The sequence below is a fragment of the Alosa pseudoharengus genome, unplaced genomic scaffold (genome assembly GCF_046254945.1).
Source record: "Alosa pseudoharengus isolate Yale_2024_CS ecotype anadromous, Long Island Sound unplaced genomic scaffold, YU_APseudo_1.1 YU_APseudo_1.1_scf_12, whole genome shotgun sequence".
NCBI lineage: Eukaryota > Metazoa > Chordata > Actinopteri > Clupeiformes > Clupeidae > Alosa > Alosa pseudoharengus.
The window spans coordinates 19,794,725-19,812,994 of NW_027468587.1; the positions used below are offsets into that span (position 1 = coordinate 19,794,725).

The following is an 18,270-nucleotide window of genomic DNA, read 5'->3' on the forward strand; positions in this document are numbered from 1 at the left end:
TTTCTCACTTTCTGTCTATTCTGCTTGTGTGTGGATCTGTCTGCGGGTTGGTTATTCTCTGCTGTGTCTCTCGGCGTTCCCTTTTGTCTTTCCTTGTCCTCAAGTCTCTCCATACCTTTTTCGAACTCAGTCTGTTTTTGTCTATGATGTTTAGTCTCCCCCCGTATCATCATCATATTTGACCATTCGTTTTTGGATCGTCCCAAAGATGGCCATGTAAGGTGTGGAAAGGCCATTAAAAGTAGTCTGTTTTCTCCTTGAAGTGGGAGTCTGTGTTGTGTTGGCCCTTCCTTAGTGTGTCACAGTGCTGCTGCCTTGTTTAAGCTGCTCGGTTAGTCAGTGAAGTTGGGGCGAAGGAGGGAAATAAATCGCCTGGACGTCGCACGATACTCCACGAGGAGATGGATAGCTAGGGCTTAGGCTTCCAAGAGAGGACACAGCTGTTGGCTACAGTGAGCCAACATGCTCACGAGTGTATGGCTCCTCTTTTGAGTTCAGCAGGCGGCTTGATGCTTATTCAGAGCTTCTTTTTTTGTAAAAAATAGTTATAAGCCTTAGTCTCTCATTGAGTTAGTGAGTTAGTGCCTGGGGGCAAAATATCTTCAGGTGTTTCTCTTGTGCTTGAGCATCACACCACAGGCAGTAGGGGGACATGAAAAGGCGTGACTCAGCGTGCGAAATTCCATTGGAGAGAGCTGTCTGTAGTCAGGTGTGTGCAGCACCGATATCCTTCCCTGTGTAATTCACTCTACTGAGCACAAGTTTGAGAACGGAGTGTACATCTGTTGATCCAAAAATGAAACCATACTGTAATTCTTAATACCAGACAACTCTGTGTCAATGGACACCCATTTTATACTAAATGTATTTAGTTTGAATGTGTTTCCAGTCATGTGTACAGTTTTTTTGATGCAAAATATACATTTGATTTATATTTTCTTCATAGTTGAAATGTTTTGAAAGGCATTAGAGTTTTATTGTCCCAAAAGTATGAATGTTAGATCTTCATAATTTATCCTGAAGCATTCAATCCAATTGATGGACGGCTCTCACACATACATTATACTTTCTCTTTCACACAGACTTTTTTTGGTACAAAAGTATGCCATTTGGTCTGAAATACTCCACACATTAACAACTGTGAAGCCCACTCCAGTCCTGTATCCCAGCCTCAGTGATGTATTCTCCCTGGATTCTTGTGTGCCTCCCCCTCTCTCCAACTCTCTCAAGAAAGCCCCGTACTGGGAGAGAAAAAACGCTTTGATCAGGAGTGAGTGCAGACTATTCCTGCCAGGGAGGGACTCTATAAGTGTCAATATCAGTTCAATAGCCACTGAGATGGATCACAGGTGAAGTGTGTCTAATGTATTCATGGGTTGGAGTCAGCAGAGGCGTGACTGGCGTTTGTGCTGATTTAGGATGCCCTTTCACAAATAATGCTAATTATTCCTCTGCAAGGTTTGGCTAAAGGTGCATTTTCTTACCCAGTCATTGCCGCTTTTTCATTAATGCCTCCTTGGAAAAGAAAACAAGTAGTCTACTCCCAGAACAATTAAGGCTCGTCCCAGTAGTTTAGTTTTCACTCAGTAAGGCCTACGCCTTGCCAAGACTCCGCTGCACTCACATGACTTCACATACACATTCATTTATGTGCATCAGTACAGATTCATAAAAACACACACATATACAGACTGATTAAGTTCACCTAGAAACACGCAAATGCGTGATTTTTCTCAAAACCTACTGTACTCATATGCACCCACACACAACTCAGGGATGAGCAGATTACTTCACCAATACGTCCAAAATGGCATCGACATAAGGAAAAATGCAACTTCTGCAGGTCTTAATGGAGTGTTGTCCTATAAAGGCTGTGTCTCAAACCACCTACTGTACTTGCCCACTTCAAATATTTAGTTTAAGTGTATAGTGCCGATATTGGGACAATACTAACCATCAGAAAGTGGACACTATGGATGGAAGCGCTCAGTGCACACTAGCAGTGTACTGACGGAAGTATGCGGTTTGAGACACAGCCTAAGTCTCTCTCTCTCTCCATTCCCTGGCCTTTCCTCCCTCCTCTGTCCTTACAGACCATAAAGGCCACCTCCCCTCTTGGAGACCCCAGGGTGACCTACAACCTGGAGGAGGGCCAGGTTCCCGAGACCAACATGCCTGTGCGCTTCTACCTGAAGCCCAACCGTGGCGACGGCTCAGCGTCCATTCTGGTGGCGGAGCCGTTGGACTACGAGAGCACGCGCTTCTTCATCCTGCGTGTGCGTGCCCAGAACGTGGCGGCAGTGCCCCTGGCGTCTTTCGCCACCGTCTACGTCAACCTCACAGGTGAGATGCACAGCAGCTGAACTCCTTCCATATAAGATCTCCATCTTGTACCCCTTTCTCTGCTGCCTAGGTTATGCCTACATTTTTTATTTTAAAGTACATTTTGGGGGACTTTTGCCATTCATGCGGATACAACAGTTGAAGGGAACAAATGGGAGAGAGAGATGAGGGTGGGATTGGGAAATGGCCTCCAGTGGGAATAGCATGGGAATGTGGGATTCGCAGTGGGAATCACAGTGGGAATCACAGTGGGAATCGTGGACCTGTATGTGGTTGGGATGCTGCTCCTCGCACCTCATCCACCCCACCCCCCACACTACCTCCATTATTCTCTTACCATCCCCTCTTCTTTCTCACATCTCTCTCTGAGGTCCTCTCTTCTCTTCTATTCTCTGTCCTCGGCAGAGTTCACCTCCACTCTTTAACTTTCCTCTGGTTCCAGAGAGTTCCAGCTGCTCTCTGGAGGGTCTGCCTCCCTCGTCTCAAATGTGATCTCTTCTCTTTCATCTCTCCTCCTGTCCCACTTTCTTCTTCTTCTCTGTTCTGCTCTGCTCTCTTCTCCTCTCACCCCTTCCACTCCACTCTTTGCTCTCCAACTCTCTTCTTTCATCTTGTCTGCACTTGTTTCTTTTGGCCATTGCACGTATCTCTCACATACTGAATAATTTCCTCTCCTCTTCCTCCTCCTCCTCTTGAGCCCTCCTCAGCTTCTCTATCTTCTTAGCACCTCCATCCCCTCCCTTTCCCTCATCTTCCCTCTCTTCATCTCCCCTCTCCTCATCTCTCCTCTTTCCTCCTCTCCTCCCCTCTCCCCTCCTCTCCTCTCCATTCATCCCCTCCTCTCCATTCCTCCCCTCCTCTCCTCTCCATTCCTCTTCTCCCCTCTCCTCTCCGTTCCTCCCCTCCTCTCCTCTTCTCTCCTCTCCATTCTTCCCCTCCTCTCCTCTCCTCTCCATTCCTCTCCTCCCCTCTCCTCCTCTCCTCTCCTTTCCATTCCTCCCCTCCTTTCCTCTCTTTTAATCTTCTCCTCTGTCCCCCTTTCCACCCTCTCTCCATCTCCTTGGGCTTTACCTTTGCTTCACTCACTCACTCAGAGCCCTGGCAGGATCTCAGACTGTTGTTTTCTCCACGGTTGCTGTTGCTCTTGTTGTTTGCAAAAACATACACAAAAAGCACACAAACAAGCTTGAAAAGCCCCCGACAGAAGGACCCTTCCAGCTCTGAGCTGCAGCAGGCTCACCTAATCCACCAGTCGGAGGTGGCGGCGACGGTGGTGGGTATTTGGTGTTTTGTGTTTGCGAGACCTGACAGCAGTCCAAGCCCTCCCACCCTTGTCTTTCTAGCTGGGTTAGAAATCAAGGCGGCGCTGACATGTCGGCTAGACTTTTCCCAGCATCTCTTTGTTTGTTGTGTGTGTGTGTGTGTGTGTGTGTGTGGTTGGTGTCTTGTCAGACATGTGTGTGTGTGTGTGTGTGTGTGTGTGTGTGTGTGTGTGCGTGCGTGCAAATGTGTGTGCGTGTGTTTGTGTTTTGATAGATGTATGTGTGTATGTGTGTGTGTGTGTGTGTGGTTGTTTTGTCTGACAAGTGTGAGTCTTTGTGTGTTATGTGTGCATGGTGTTTTGTCTGACGGGTGTGTGGTTTGAGGTAAGGTGGAGTGGGGTGCGCGTGGGGTGCGCATGTGTGTGCATAGTGTTTTGTCGCACATGTGTGTGATGGGTAGGGTGGTGTGTGTGTGTGTGTGTACGAGAGCAACAAAGCGGGGGTGGTGAGAGCAGAGGCGAAACAGAGTGCTGCCGAGCAGGGTGGAGGAACGGTTCTCTCTCTCTCCACACGCATGCACACACACACACACACACACACACACACACACACATACATACACACAAACACTTGAGACGCAGCACCAGCATTAATTAAGGGGCGCGAGGAGATTGAAGCGTAATGAAAGGGAAGACAAAAGGCCCTGGGAAGCTCGTTACCGGCGCACTGTAATCAGCGGGCCGCTGGGAGCCGGCGGGCCACCTCCCCAAACGCACTCGCTCAACCCCCGGACCAAACCTGCAATCTCTCCTTTTTTTCACCTCCTTCTCTCCCCTCTTCTTGCTCTTCTCTCGCCCGGTAGAAGCCCTCTTCATCGCGAATCCACACGCGCGCTTGTTATTCATGATTCACTGCAGGGCGGTGTGCATCAGGGGAAGGGGGGGGGGGGGGGGCTTTTATTTTTGAAATGATGCCTCTTTTGATTTGTATCCTGATTTGAATTATGCTCAGTGCTTAATTGTGATCCATTGTTCTGGCCCTGAATTAGGCTGTTTTGTCTTTCACCCCTCTCTCCCTCCCACTGTCTCCTCTCTGGTTTTCTTCTCTTCTCTTCTCTTCTCTTCATCATGAAATCCCTCGTTACCTCTCCCATGCTCTTTTTTAATGATCTCTCTCTTTCTATTTCTCTCTCTCTGCTTCCCACCCCCTCAATATTGACATTTAACACTTTAATTTCTCTCTCTTTCTCTCTCTATCCATCTCTCTGTCTCTCTCTCCACAGATGTGAATGACAACGTGCCTTTCTTCATGTCCTCCACGTATGAGGCCACGGTGCCAGAGGGGGCAGAGATTGGGACGTCCGTTGTCCAGGTGTCCGCCTCAGACCTGGACTCTGGACTGCACGGCCAGGTGAGGCTCTCAAATCAACCCCCAGTGGAGCTCTGCTCGGGGATTCAGGTTAAATATGTATGTGCTAAATAAATATATACTAATAGTATACTATATATTACAATATACTAATAGAATTATGTTCCACCAACATCATCTTTGGTTCTAAAAACTCAAATTTATATTTTTTAAAAGAGCTCTTGATTAATTAGTCTTAGACTTGATTTAACAAATAAAAGAAAGTAGTTGGAAGGTTTCTTGTGATGAGGTAGTATTTTCTTGCCCTTTTCGCCTTAGTGCTTGCTTTAGGGGGATGAAGGCTCAAGCTCAAGTTGAGCCCTGTAAAGCACCTTGAGACGTATCCTTATGTTATGGCTCTATTTAGAGAACACTGAATTGAGTTGAGCCCATGTGAGGCCAACCCCATTTGTCCATCCACCCCATAATTTTCTTCATTAAACACTGGAGGTGTTCCCATTGTAGATACTAGATGCCAGGGGATTAATTAGAGTTCCGATTTTGACTACTAACCGCATTCCATTATGACTAAGTATGTAGTGGAGGCTAAACGCAAGTAAACACAGTTTATCCACCTCTGAAATGTTGGAAATAGAGTTTAATTACCTCTCAAAGGTCAGTTTATTCACCAATTGCAACTTTTAAAATTTAAAAATCACACTGTATTGTCCACATTCACAATATCAACACCCATCAACACTCTAGGAATCATTTAATACCACTGGTCTTGTTATAAACATTGGACAATAACCTCCACCATCATCAAACATGTTCTGAATCCCTTTTTTAAAAATCCTATACCACATGGCCCAGTCAACCTTACCGTGATCACAGAATTCAGTGTACTCACCTCTTATTTTACCATTACACTGATTATGACACCCAAATGAAAGCTCAATAAATGTTTTTCACTGTAAGTGTGGAAGGGTTATAAGTGGCCTGTTGTGTCTGCTCTCCTGCGCAGGTGAACTATGTCATCCTAAAGGACCAGAGCGGCGACTCTCAGTACTTCAGCATTAACTCCTACACGGGGGTGATCCACACACGTGCGACCTTTGACCGCGAGCAGAAGGGCTCCTACCTCATTGAGGTGCAGTCGCAGGATGGCTCCGAGTCAGCCCGGCCTGGGCAGCACGGACAGCCCAACACAGGTGTGTGAGCAAGACCAACGCACATACACACACACACACACACACACACACACACACACACACACACACACACACACACACACACACACACACACACACACACACACACACACACACACCTGTGTTTCTTTAATGGAAAGCCTGTTTATAATGCAGTCACCTAACCTAATCACCTACTGTAGGCTAAGTTTGATAAACAGTGGAAGAAACAGTAAGCCTCTCCATTGACAAATTCTGTCACCAACATTTGCATGCACACACACACACACACACACACACACACACACACAGACACTATTACACACTATCACACATATGGAGTCATGCAGAGTATTCAAATCCATGCCCCCTCTTCCCACCCCACCCCATCCCACCACACACACACACATACATACACAAATATACACACACACAAATATGCACAAATATACACAAAAACACCTGCAGCAGCTCTGCTGATTATTATTTCCCTGCTAAGCGATGAGAGAGGATGATGCCAGCTGGCGGGGTTGAACTTCATCCATTAAGACATGCCTGACTCACTCCAAATGCTGATATAATGACACTTCTGCTGTCGTGACAACGGCAACCTGCGCACACCAACGAGTCACGTCAAGAGGCAAGACGAGTGCTTCACCTTTTGTTGTCCTAGATTAGATAAAGAGACACAACTCCAGACACTTGAAATGATGGGCAACATGCCCCCCCCCCCCAGTGCTTGAAATGACTTTGTCTTTCTTTGCTCTTCCTGCACTAAGTGGCAACATTACTCTATGGGCTTCCCACATACACGTCGATCACATGCTCAGATCCATTCAGACCTCTCCCCATTAACAGCAACTGTACACAGTCCCTCTGGTGCCACTGTTCCACAGTCAGTGCCGCCAGTTCAATGCTGGTTTCCCACTGACATGTCAATCTCATATATAGTGTTTCATAAGGTGCTCTCTAATGACTAGAGTCCTACCCAACCCAACCCCTCTGGGCTGCATTGATGCTCGCTCCGTGCCTCTGGGTCGATGGGAACTGCCTGTGGAGAGGTCAATAAAATAAGGGTTGTGGTTTTGATGCACTGGTATTACCAGATGATTGTCAATTGTATAATTTTCTCATTTGTCCTTTAGCTTTTTTGGTGATAAACATAGTCTCCTCACAAAGGAAATAAACACTAATTGCTATTAGAACCAAAATGTGTTTTCAAATCAGTACGATAATTATTTGTGCTCTCTCTCCACATAAAACAGAATATCTGTCTTCAAGTCAACATCTCAGATTTATCTCGCTGCAGCACCATTCTTTTGGTTTGAGGACTGATTACTTTTTTATTAAAGCAAAGCCTGTGTACTCCGTCCTTTTTGTCTTGTTTTGTGTCATTGTTGTTCCCCTCTGTGTGTCTGTAGACACGGCCTACGTGAGGATCTTTGTGACGGACGTGAACGACAACGCGCCGTCCTTCTCCCAGTCCGTGTACGAGATCAGCGTGGAGGAGGACAAGGAGGTGGGCTTCATCGTCATGACGGTCACCGCCAACGATGAAGACGAAGGTAAGAGCCCCTGAGAGAGACTGCAAGCCCAGTTGTCATGGGAACAGTGACTCTGGTCAGGAACACTATTCGTGTTGTTTGTGTGTGTGTCTCTGAGTGTGTGTGTGTGTGTGTGTGTGTGTGCGTGCTTGTGCTTGTGTGTGTATGCAAATATGTCTGTGTGTCTGTCTGTGTACCTGTATGTAGGCGTGTGTGTGTGTGTGTGTGTGTGTGTGTGTGTGTGTGTGTGTGTGTGTGTGTGTGTGTGCCTGTGTTTGTGCGTGTGTGTGTGTGTGTGTGTGTGTGTGTGTGTGTGTGTGCCGGTGTTTGTGCGTGTGTGTGTGTGTGTGTGTGTGTGTGTGTGTCTGTCTGTCTGTCTGTCTGTCTGTCTGTCTCTCTGCGTGTTCTATGTCCCTGCGCTGCTGCAGCTGGTTGGGTGTTTCTCTCTGCCCCCTCCTGTCCTCCCCCTGACTCCCTCCTCTCATGGGAGCACGGCGGGCTCCGCACCGAGGTGCACCGTCCAGAGCTGCCGCTGCGGCAGAGAGAGGAGGACAAGCCAAAACGTACAGCCAGTGTGTTAGTGTCAGCCATCTGGACTTGTTTTAATTAGTTTGGTGTGCTGGAGACACGAGACTGGAGGTAATGAGGGAGACGAGCTGCCGCAGCTCTGCACGCACGGCCGGAGCCGCCGAATGCCACGGCAGGGTGTGTGTGCCTCACCTGAAAGGTGCTTTTAGGGTCGCAGGTGCCCGCGGGCCAAACGTGGGCAGGATCGGGCGGAGCACCGGCATGGGGCTGGAATCCAGTATCAGCTGCTGTGTTGGTGGTCTGACTACCATAGGTTTTGTTGGGATTGTGTGTGTGTGTGTGTGTGTGTGTGTGTGTGTATGTGTGTGTGTGTGTATGTGTGTGTGTGTGTATTATGTATGTGTGTGTGTGTGTGTGTGTGTGTGTGTGTGTGTGTGTGTGTGTGTGTGTGTGTGTGTGTATTATGTATGAGTGTGTGTGTGTGTGTGTGTGTGTGTGCCTTCTGTGTGTTTTCTGCTGAAACAGGGGAAAAATAACAGAGGGCACTCTTTACTCTCTCTCTCTCTCTCTCTCTCCATCTCTCTCTTTCTCTCTCTCTCTTTCTCTCTCTCTCTCTCTCTCAGTGTGTCCTCTTTCTGTCTCTCAGAAGCCTCAGCTGGATCACACAAAAGCCTCTCATCTGAGAGCCCACGTCAGCCGTCTCTTCGTCGCCTTCTTTCCCCCGCGCTGATTTTGTTTTAGTCAGATCTCGCCGAGTATTAGGCTTGATGTGTCTGACAGCCTCTATGGCTACGGGAAATTGAATGTGAGGAAAAGACAGGGGGAATAGGGAAGAAACAAAACAAAGAGAAAACCAATGCGAGATGAATCTAGGTGAGATGAATCTGGATGCTTGTTAGCAAATCTCTATGGTAAGTGTGGGAGTACCACAGTCAGCCCCTTGAGCTAATTATTTGATGTTTGCTTCTTTGTTTATTTAATTTCATTTTATTTATTTATTTATTTTTGGTTGGAGTCCCTTGTTGTAGCTGTTGAAGCTAATAAATAAATAAATGAGGACGACCTCTTCTAATGATGGAGGTAAATCCCTGTGTGTCTCGGGGGGCCTTGAGTGTTATTTGCACGACGTGTCAAATTTCATGATGGCGTTCTCCTGAGGAGGCTGTGCTCTGCTAATGATTTGTGATGCCACCTCATATTGCATACAAGAGGGAAAATTTGCAAAAGTGAAAAATAAAATGAAATTGAGCAGGAATTAAGACTGCACTGAGGATCAGGATATTTGCCATTACAAGGGAGTAATGAACAGAAAATTTCTCTTCACCTCTTGAAATGTCACAAGAAAAACAACTATTCATCCCTCCCCAACAGGAGTCCTGGGCTACAGTGCATTATGCGGACTCAATTGTGCAAAATCACAGCCTCATCTATTAGCAGATTTAAAAAGGAGGACAAAAAAGCTTAAATGTGGCATTGGCAGATTTGGCAAAGAGGTAAAAAACAGCAAACTACAGGAAACAGTAATTCCCTGTCAATGCCTCAACTAATCCCAGTCTCTCTTTAGTCTGGTGCCCAAATCTGCCATCTCAACCATTATGCTGTCTGGTAATTAGAAGGAAAAAAACCCCCCCCCCCCCCCCCCACAACCCCTCATTCCCCCATCACTTTGTATAAAAATATGAGAAAAGGAACAAAGAGAGGGAGACAGAGAGAAGAGAGAGAGGAGGAGGAGAGACAACCTGCATCCCTGGCTGGCTCTGCTGTCTCTGCACAGGTGTCCGAGCAGGCAGATGATCTGTATTAGAATGAGTTAATCCATAAAACATGACACAATCCCATTAAGAGCCAGGGCTTGCTGAGCAGGCACGTCTTCTGGGAGGATTTGAGCTCAGCCACTCTTGGCTCCTGTGAACCCCCCTCCCCCCCACACACACACACACACACACACACCTATCTACACACACATGCACACACACACACACACACACACACACACACACATGCACGCACACATACTTACCTCACAACAAAGGGATACAAACTTTCATTCCCCTTGACTCATCTTTATTACCTTTCCTGTAGTATGCACCTATACCTCTCAGGTCTACGTAGGAATGTCTCACACACACACACACACGCTCACACACACACACACACACACACACACAAACACACACACGCACACACACACACACACACCTCTTATCTTCCTTCTTCTCCTCCTTTTCCTCCTCTCCTCAGAGGCCTCCTCCTTGCTCTCTCCATCTCTCTCTCTCTCCCCCACCCACTCACATCATTACTCCTCCTTTGTCACTGCTGCTGCTGCGCCACCTCGACGTGTTTGTCTCTGCTCCACGCGCAGCCCCTAAATAGCTATGCTAATCTCCCCGGCGTGCTATTTGTTTGATAAAGGTGTTGTTTAAGAGATTAAACGCCCGGCGGCAGATAGCGGATCCCCGGTCCACGCCGCTGTAGCCGCGACCCCTCTGCCGTACCCGAGAGCGGATTAGCCGCTGCGACGACACTGCTGACAGCATGCTTTACCTTAATGCCATGCATTGTTTGACCTCTGAAATGAAATGCTGCCACTGTGTGTGTCTGTGTGTGCTTGCAAATGTTTTATTTATGTCTTTGGAGAACGCCGTATCCTTCAAAACTAACTGCGGCCGAGGATACTGTTGTGACTCGTCCTGTGGTGCGAGTTGGATCAGGCGGCCATGTTTGACTGGGCTTTAAAAGAGCAGGTGTGGTGATTTAATGTTGAAGGTGTTTAGCTCGTGTTGCGGTGGTGAAACAGGGTGAGAGTGCTAGAAGTGAGTGAGAGAGACCCCCTGTGAGTCATCTGACAAAAGACTGCTACATACAAGAGCGCTTGCATACTTACATGCAAGAGCACCTACACACATACTGTATACGCATGCACATTATTCACACAGAGAGGTTAAGCTCTGCACACACACACACACACACACACACACACACACACACACACACACACACACACACACACACACACACACACACACACACACACACACACACACACACACACACACACACACACTGCTCATCCACGTTAGACAGTCTTGGACAAATCACCTCTGTGTCCAGTGTCGAGTGGCCAGCTGCCACCTCTCAGCACACCATCCAGTGCTGCCTCAGGAGAACATTCTGGAACGTCACCCCAGGATGTTCCATAACCAGATTACAGCGCACCTTGTCTCTGCCTTTTCTTCCTGTCTGGACAAAAGGTTACCTTCGCTCACGGCTCACATTTGCTCACATATACTGAAAGCGGCACAAAAATAAGTGTAGTCACACACACACACACACACACACACACACACACACACACACACACTTTTAAGATTTAAGATATACTTTATAGACAAATATGAGCATATATATCTTGCCATCAGAGATGCACAAAAACATATGGAGAAATATTCAAGCACAAATACATAGGCACAGAGAGAGAAAGAGAGACAGAGAGAGAGAGAGAGAAAGAGAGAGACACTCACATCCACAGGCGTGGGCCAGCATGCCATCATTTGCTGGGTGCAGCAGCAGGACAATAGCCCTCCTTCACAACATGCCAGGGAGTAATGCAGGTGTCTGAAGCCTCATTAAAGAGCCGACTCCTGTGCCACCGAGAGGAGGAGGGCAGCGGGGCTCACGGCCAGTCACACACACACACACACACACATGCCATATTCCTCACTCTCACACACACAGACACACACACACACACACACACACACACACACACACACACACACACAGGTACTGTATACACCCACACACACACCTGACAACACATCTCTGTATCGAGGCAAACAGGAAATGCAAATCAAGAGTTTGGAATCACAATGAGCCGCACATACATGCACACTCCTTCACACACACACACACACACACACACTGAGAAGCTCAGTATGTGGAGGCGAGGCCAAATGGCTTTCCCATTAAACCTGGATATTTCTTATTACACGCGGAATGGAGACGGGGAAATGGAAATAATTAGGCAGCCGTCAGAGAGGGGAAGCGAGGGGGTTTTTATGATCCTCTCAAATGTTTCTGAAAGCTGATTAGCTTCGCCCTCCTTTATCAAAATCAGCCCATTTAGCCAAGGACACTGCTTCACTGGGGTGGAAAATCTTACAAAATCACACACACACACATACACATTCACTCACACACAAGCTCAAAAAACTTTTTTGATGAAATGGAGGGGTGTGTGGATAATTTCTACGATATTAGGGCATCTGGGGCCTCTTTGAGAGATTTTAGTGAAGTTACCAGGGGAACAGTGGAAGGTGTGTGTGTGTGTGTGTGTGTGTGCATGTGTGTGTGTACGTGTGTGCATGTGCATGACTGGGTTTGTGTGTTAGTATTTGTGCTTGTTGTGTTGTGATTCCAATCTGTGGCTTAATATGAGGGGCCGGGATGTGAAGTGGCGCTTTCTTCGCACCACTGGAGGTCTTGTTACACTTAGGCAAAGCGCTCCTGACACATCCCCCTCCATTTACCACACACCATGCCACTCTGCCCCTCAGCTCCCCAGCTGGACCTGGCGGGGCACCATATGGCCACGGCTGTTCATTAAGACGGCCACTGAGGGGCAAAAAAAGCACCCCCACTGCTAGCACTACCACCACAAGTCCCCTGCGAGCGTGTCAGGGTGAATCGTGGCGAACGCTCCTGACGGATGTGCCGCAGCACCGCCCCCCCCCCCCTACCCACCCCCATGCCAGCCTGAGCCTGAATCTGACCCCAGTCAGCGCCAGCCGAGCAGCAGCAGCAGAGGGAACACAGCGCTTCCTAATGAAAGCCTAACACATCGCGCCCAGATGGTGTTTGTCTGGTGAAATCTGCCGTGGACCGGTAAACAGAGGCCGAACGAGGCGAGGCAATGAGAGGGAGACACGTGCCTCTGAGTGGGCTTATGAGGCCTTCCCCACGTCACCTCCTCTTCCTCCTCCTCCTCCTAGTTACACAGACACACACATACACACACACACACACGCCATATGCTAAATGAAGGGGAGTTTTATGGCTGGGAACAGGGACTGCCATCTGCACTTAACATTTCCCACTTCTCACATACACACACGCACACACACACACACACACACACACACACACACACACACTGTCCCATTCTCTCCTAATTAACCGTGCCGCGGGAATCGGGAAGCCCACTTTACTCTGCAGGCTCTGGCTGATCTGTAGTGAAGGTCAAAAGTCTGAGGCCAGGTCGACAGAAGCACAAGCTGACAAACACACACATGTGATGACTCTACCACTGGAGCGTTGCTCTTTGATGTTCCTCTGCTCTCTCTCCCCCTCTCTATCTCTCTCTCCCTCTCTGTCTCTCTCTTTCTCCTCTCTCTCCTCTCTCTCCTTTCTATCTCTCTCTTTCACTCTCTGTCTCTCTCTCTTGCTCCTTTCTCTCTCTGTCTTTCTCTCCTTTATCTCTCTCTCTCTCCCTCTCTCCCTCTCTTTTGTGTGTGTTTTATCTGATTGCGGGCAACACTCTCAGGCTGGCAGATTAATCTGGAGAATGGGCGCTGTGCTGGACTGGCAGCTGAAAGGGAAGGCGGGAGGTTTGTGTCCAATTTGAACTGGTCCACAGGCCTGACGCGCAGACCCCCGGTCAGATCACTGGCCCAGAAGACGAAAAAGGATTGCTCTCGTGTCCCAGGGAGGCACTGACAAGTGTTTGTGCATGGGGCGTGTTTTGGTCTTTGTTTGTTTGTTTGGCTGTTTTTTTTTTGTGAGGAGCCAGCAGGTTGAAATAAGCAAACAAGCACAAGAGTTTGTTATTTTCTTCTTCTTCCTCCAGTGTTTTTAAACCAGTGTGTGACTGTGTTTCCGTGAGACACACTTGAAAATAAAATGTGTGTGTGTTCCTCTTTTTCTGCAACGCTTTTTTGTTTTTCACCTATTCCTAGGGGTAAGTTCTCTAGCACTAAGAAACCTTCTCTCTTGTCTCCATTGTTAGGCGCCAATGCTAAGCTACGCTACCAGCTGACAGCGGGCAACACCATGGGCACGTTCGACATGGAGCCCGAGGTGGGCACACTCTACATCGCCCAGAAGCTGGACTATGAGCGTGTTCAGCGCTACGAACTGCGATTGGTGGCGTCCGACGGCAAGTGGGAGAACCAGACCACGGTGGTGGTGAACGTTATCAACCAGAACGATGAGGTGCCCGTGTTTGACCACACCGAGTACTATGCCAGCGTCACCGAGGAGCTCACCGACCTGCCCATCCTCGCCCTGCAGGTGAGGAGAAACACAAGAGAGGAGAGAGAACCACTACATGTTTGTCTGGTGTAGTACAGGCCGTTCCACAATTATATAGAGTATAACAGCTTAGAACAAAATTATTCATACCCCTGGCAAATATTGATTTGATGTTGATTTTCTCATGACTAATATGTTTGTTCTGGCTGAAAATGACAAAAATGTAGTACAAACATGGAATCAAAAGAAGCGTTTGCATCTTTTTAAAATTTTTTATGAAAAATGCCATGTCCAAAAATAATCATGCCCTTTTTAAATAATCAATGGAAACATCTTTATTGGCATTCACAGCTCTCAAAATGGTTCTTATAATACCTACCAATCTCTTCACAATGATTGTAGACCACACTTTTTAGCAGCAATCCGGGTTTTGAGGCAGGAATGATTCTTTGCCATCACTCTGGCCTTGTGCTCACAAGGTATGAATAAATTTGGACATGTCATTTTTCATAAAAATGTTTAAAAAGATGAAAATCCTTCTTTTTCTGATTCCATGTTTGTACCACATTGTCTTACAACCTATTGTCTTACAACCTAGTGTCATTTTCAGTCAGAACAAGCATATTGATAAAGAGAAAATCAACATTAAATCAATATTTGCCAGGGGTATGAATAATTTTGTTCTAAACTGTAACGGCTTAGAACATTTCTGATAACTTCAGGTACAGAAATGGTCAATGCTTGAAGCCCTGCTAAGTTTGAATCAGTGTGAGAAACATGCATCCCTGAAGCAGAACTGACAGCAGAAAACGGTTGTCAGAGTCTAGTAAGGTCACTTGCTCACTTCACTACAACCACAGTTGACCCTTTATGTCCAGAAAGGCACCTGCAAAAGGTCTAACTGCCCATTCAGCAGACTTGGTTTGGCACGGTTCAGTTCAACATAACCGAGGTTGAAACACAAAGGTCAGGATGTCAGCATCCAACAATTCTGTTTTGGTCAGCGTATATACATATATGCCTCTGGGCATTGCAAACAGTGTGTGTTCTATTGACTAAGTGTAAAACCAAACAAAGGGTTTGTCTCCTGACTGTAGAGTGTGAAGTGACACCGGGGCAGAATGTTCCGGAGAGACTCAGCAGTAAAATGTTTCCGAGTGAGGCATGCGTGAAGCAGGCTTCTGCCCACAGCTGTGGCCGCCTCCGAGTGGAATTGATTTGATGTGCGCCTGGCACCTAATACATTAAATTGTTTCGGGTTTGTGGCAGGGCTCCCTTGAAGTGTTTTGTTATGTTTATTAATGCGCTTCGGAGTTTAGGAGAGAGTGGTGGGAGGAGGAGGGAAACGGGGAGGTGGGGGCTCAATTTGAAATGACTATTTTGACACACCTGGCCTCGGTTGTCGTCCTTCTCTGGTTTCTCAATATCGCTCTCCGTCGTGTTGTCAAAAGGGAGGGAGAGAGAAAAAAAAAGAGAAACTTCAAAGGCTTTTGTAAACAATCTTTCTAGTGAGTGGGGAGAGAGGATGAAAATTGTGGAATCCTTCTTTTGCTTTGTCTATTAACTTTTAATTGTCTCCTGTGTTCTGTGACGGATGCGTCGAATCCGCCGATGCGTGCGTGTCCTTCAGAGTGCTCCTGCCTGTTGTCAGATGATACGAGGATGCTCACTATTGCAAGTCATTCAATCGGCAGGGGAAAAGGTTCATGATTGGCATTGTTCTCACATTTTTAATGTATGAGTTAATGTATTTGTGCTTTTTTTTTTTTTTTTTTGTTTAAAAAAAATAAAAAAACAGGTTTCTGCTACTGATCCAGACCAGGAGGCTGACCAGAGTGCCCTGCGGTACTCCCTGCATGGACAGGGAGCTGGTAGTGAGTTCACCATTGAAGAGCTAACGGGTCGAATCTACGTGCAGAAGCATCTAGACCGCGAGGAGCGGTCTGCGTGGCGCTTCTTGGTCCTGGCTACTGATGAAAACGGAGCAGGGCTTACAGGCTTCGCCGATGTCCTCTTGGAGGTGCGAGATATCAATGATAACGCCCCCGCCTTCCTGTGCTCGTCAGACAGCTGCTTTGTCGGGAGCGTGCCCGAGAACTCGCCCGCAGACACCTCCATTATGGAAATGCGTGCCACCGACCTGGACGACCCGAAGGCGGGGAAGAATGCAGTGCTGACCTACCGCATCGTCCAGAACGTCCGAAATGAGATCAACCTCAACCTGTTCTCCATCAACCCTTCCACAGGCACCATCTACACAGTGCTACGATCCCTGGACCGAGAGGTGGAGGATCGCTACCTGGTGGTGGTGGAGGCTGTGGATGGAGGGGGTCTCTCGGGAACGGGCACGGCCACTATCCTGGTGTCGGACGTGAACGACCACGCACCGGCGTTCACACAGCAGCTGTACGTGGCGTCCATACCGGAGGAGCTGGAGGTGAACAGCGAGGTGCTGGTGGTGGCGGCGACCGACGGCGACGAGGGCGAGAACGCGGCGGTCACCTTCAGCATTGTCGGCGGCGACGAGGAGCGGAAGTTCTTCGTGGAAACGGACAAGGCCAACCGGCGCGGCGTCCTGCGCCTGCAGAAGAAGATTGACTTTGAGAAGCCGCACGAGCGCACCTTCAACCTCACGCTCAAGGTGGAGGACGCCGACTTCTTTAGCGTGGCCCACTGCGTCATCCAGGTGGAGGACTCCAACGACCATGCGCCTGTCTTCTTCCCGCAGTTCTACGACGCAGGCGCCATGTTCGAAGACGTCCCCGCTGGAACCATCGTGGCCCAGGTGACCGCAATGGATCTGGACTCGGGCCAGAACGGCAAGTTCTCATACGGCATCGCCCCAGAGTCTGACCCCTACCAGCAGTTTGTGGTGGACAAGAGCGGCTGGGTTGTAGTAGCAGACACTCTAGACCGTGAGAAGGTTTCCCAGCATCGGCTCATGATCTTGGCCACCGATATGGGCAGCCCTGCTCTCACTGGGACCGCCATTGTCATGGTGACAGTGCAGGACGTCAACGATAATGGCCCTGAGTTCGAGGCGCCATACCGACCTGTGATTTGGGAGAACTCAGCCACCCCTCAGAATGTCCGCATGAACGACACGTCACTCCTCCTCCACGCCATCGATCGCGATTCGTCGCCCAATGGCGGCCCCTTCTCCATCCGGCTGCTCATGCTCACCGAGGACGCCACCAACTTCAACCTCACTGACCTGCGTAACGGCAGCGCCCTCCTCACCGCCCTCCGCACCTTCGACCGCGAGCAGCAAAAACAATACCTGCTGCCCATCCTCATGATCGACAGCGGCTCTCCGCCTATGAGCTCCACCTCGACGCTGACTGTCATCATCGGCGACAGGAACGACCACCCACATGTGCCAGGCCACACCGAATTCATCGTGTACAGCTACGAGGGTATGTATGGTTTGCAGAAATGCAGAGGAAATGCCCATAGTGAGATTACACGTCACACAACCTCTCCATCATTTATTTAACATGAATTGCTATCTGTCAGCTTGTATAATATTCACAGAACAAAGAATGGTTTTGAGTTGTGATATTTTTAGCATTAGTGTTAGTGTGAGTGATCGAGTTGCTTAGCTATTTTTTCCTCTGTGAATGGAGGCATTAAAACCTCTAATAAGAAATCATCATGTAGGGCAAATGTAGCATGAAGCAAACAATTTCCTTAAATTATGTCCCAGATTCTAATAGACACCTCAAAAGAGGCACATGGTTTTTTAAAGCGCTGTCGATTTCATGCATAACAGGATCACAGCCATTTTTACAGGGATTGGGAAGAAAC

General features: G+C 48.1%; 1 protein-coding gene across 1 annotated transcript in view; it reads left to right on the forward strand.

The window, feature by feature from the left end:
- The window catches only part of LOC143119633 (neural-cadherin), a 182,110-nt gene that overhangs the window by 145,051 nt on the left and 18,789 nt on the right, over positions 1 to 18,270 (forward strand). Inside the window, exons 18-23 of the mRNA XM_076281255.1 lie at positions 2,094 to 2,343; positions 4,888 to 5,015; positions 5,977 to 6,163; positions 7,564 to 7,707; positions 14,219 to 14,502; positions 16,262 to 17,879. Of these exons, the coding sequence (XP_076137370.1) occupies positions 2,094 to 2,343; positions 4,888 to 5,015; positions 5,977 to 6,163; positions 7,564 to 7,707; positions 14,219 to 14,502; positions 16,262 to 17,879 (2,611 nt within the window). The remainder of the gene's footprint in view (positions 1 to 2,093; positions 2,344 to 4,887; positions 5,016 to 5,976; positions 6,164 to 7,563; positions 7,708 to 14,218; positions 14,503 to 16,261; positions 17,880 to 18,270) is intronic.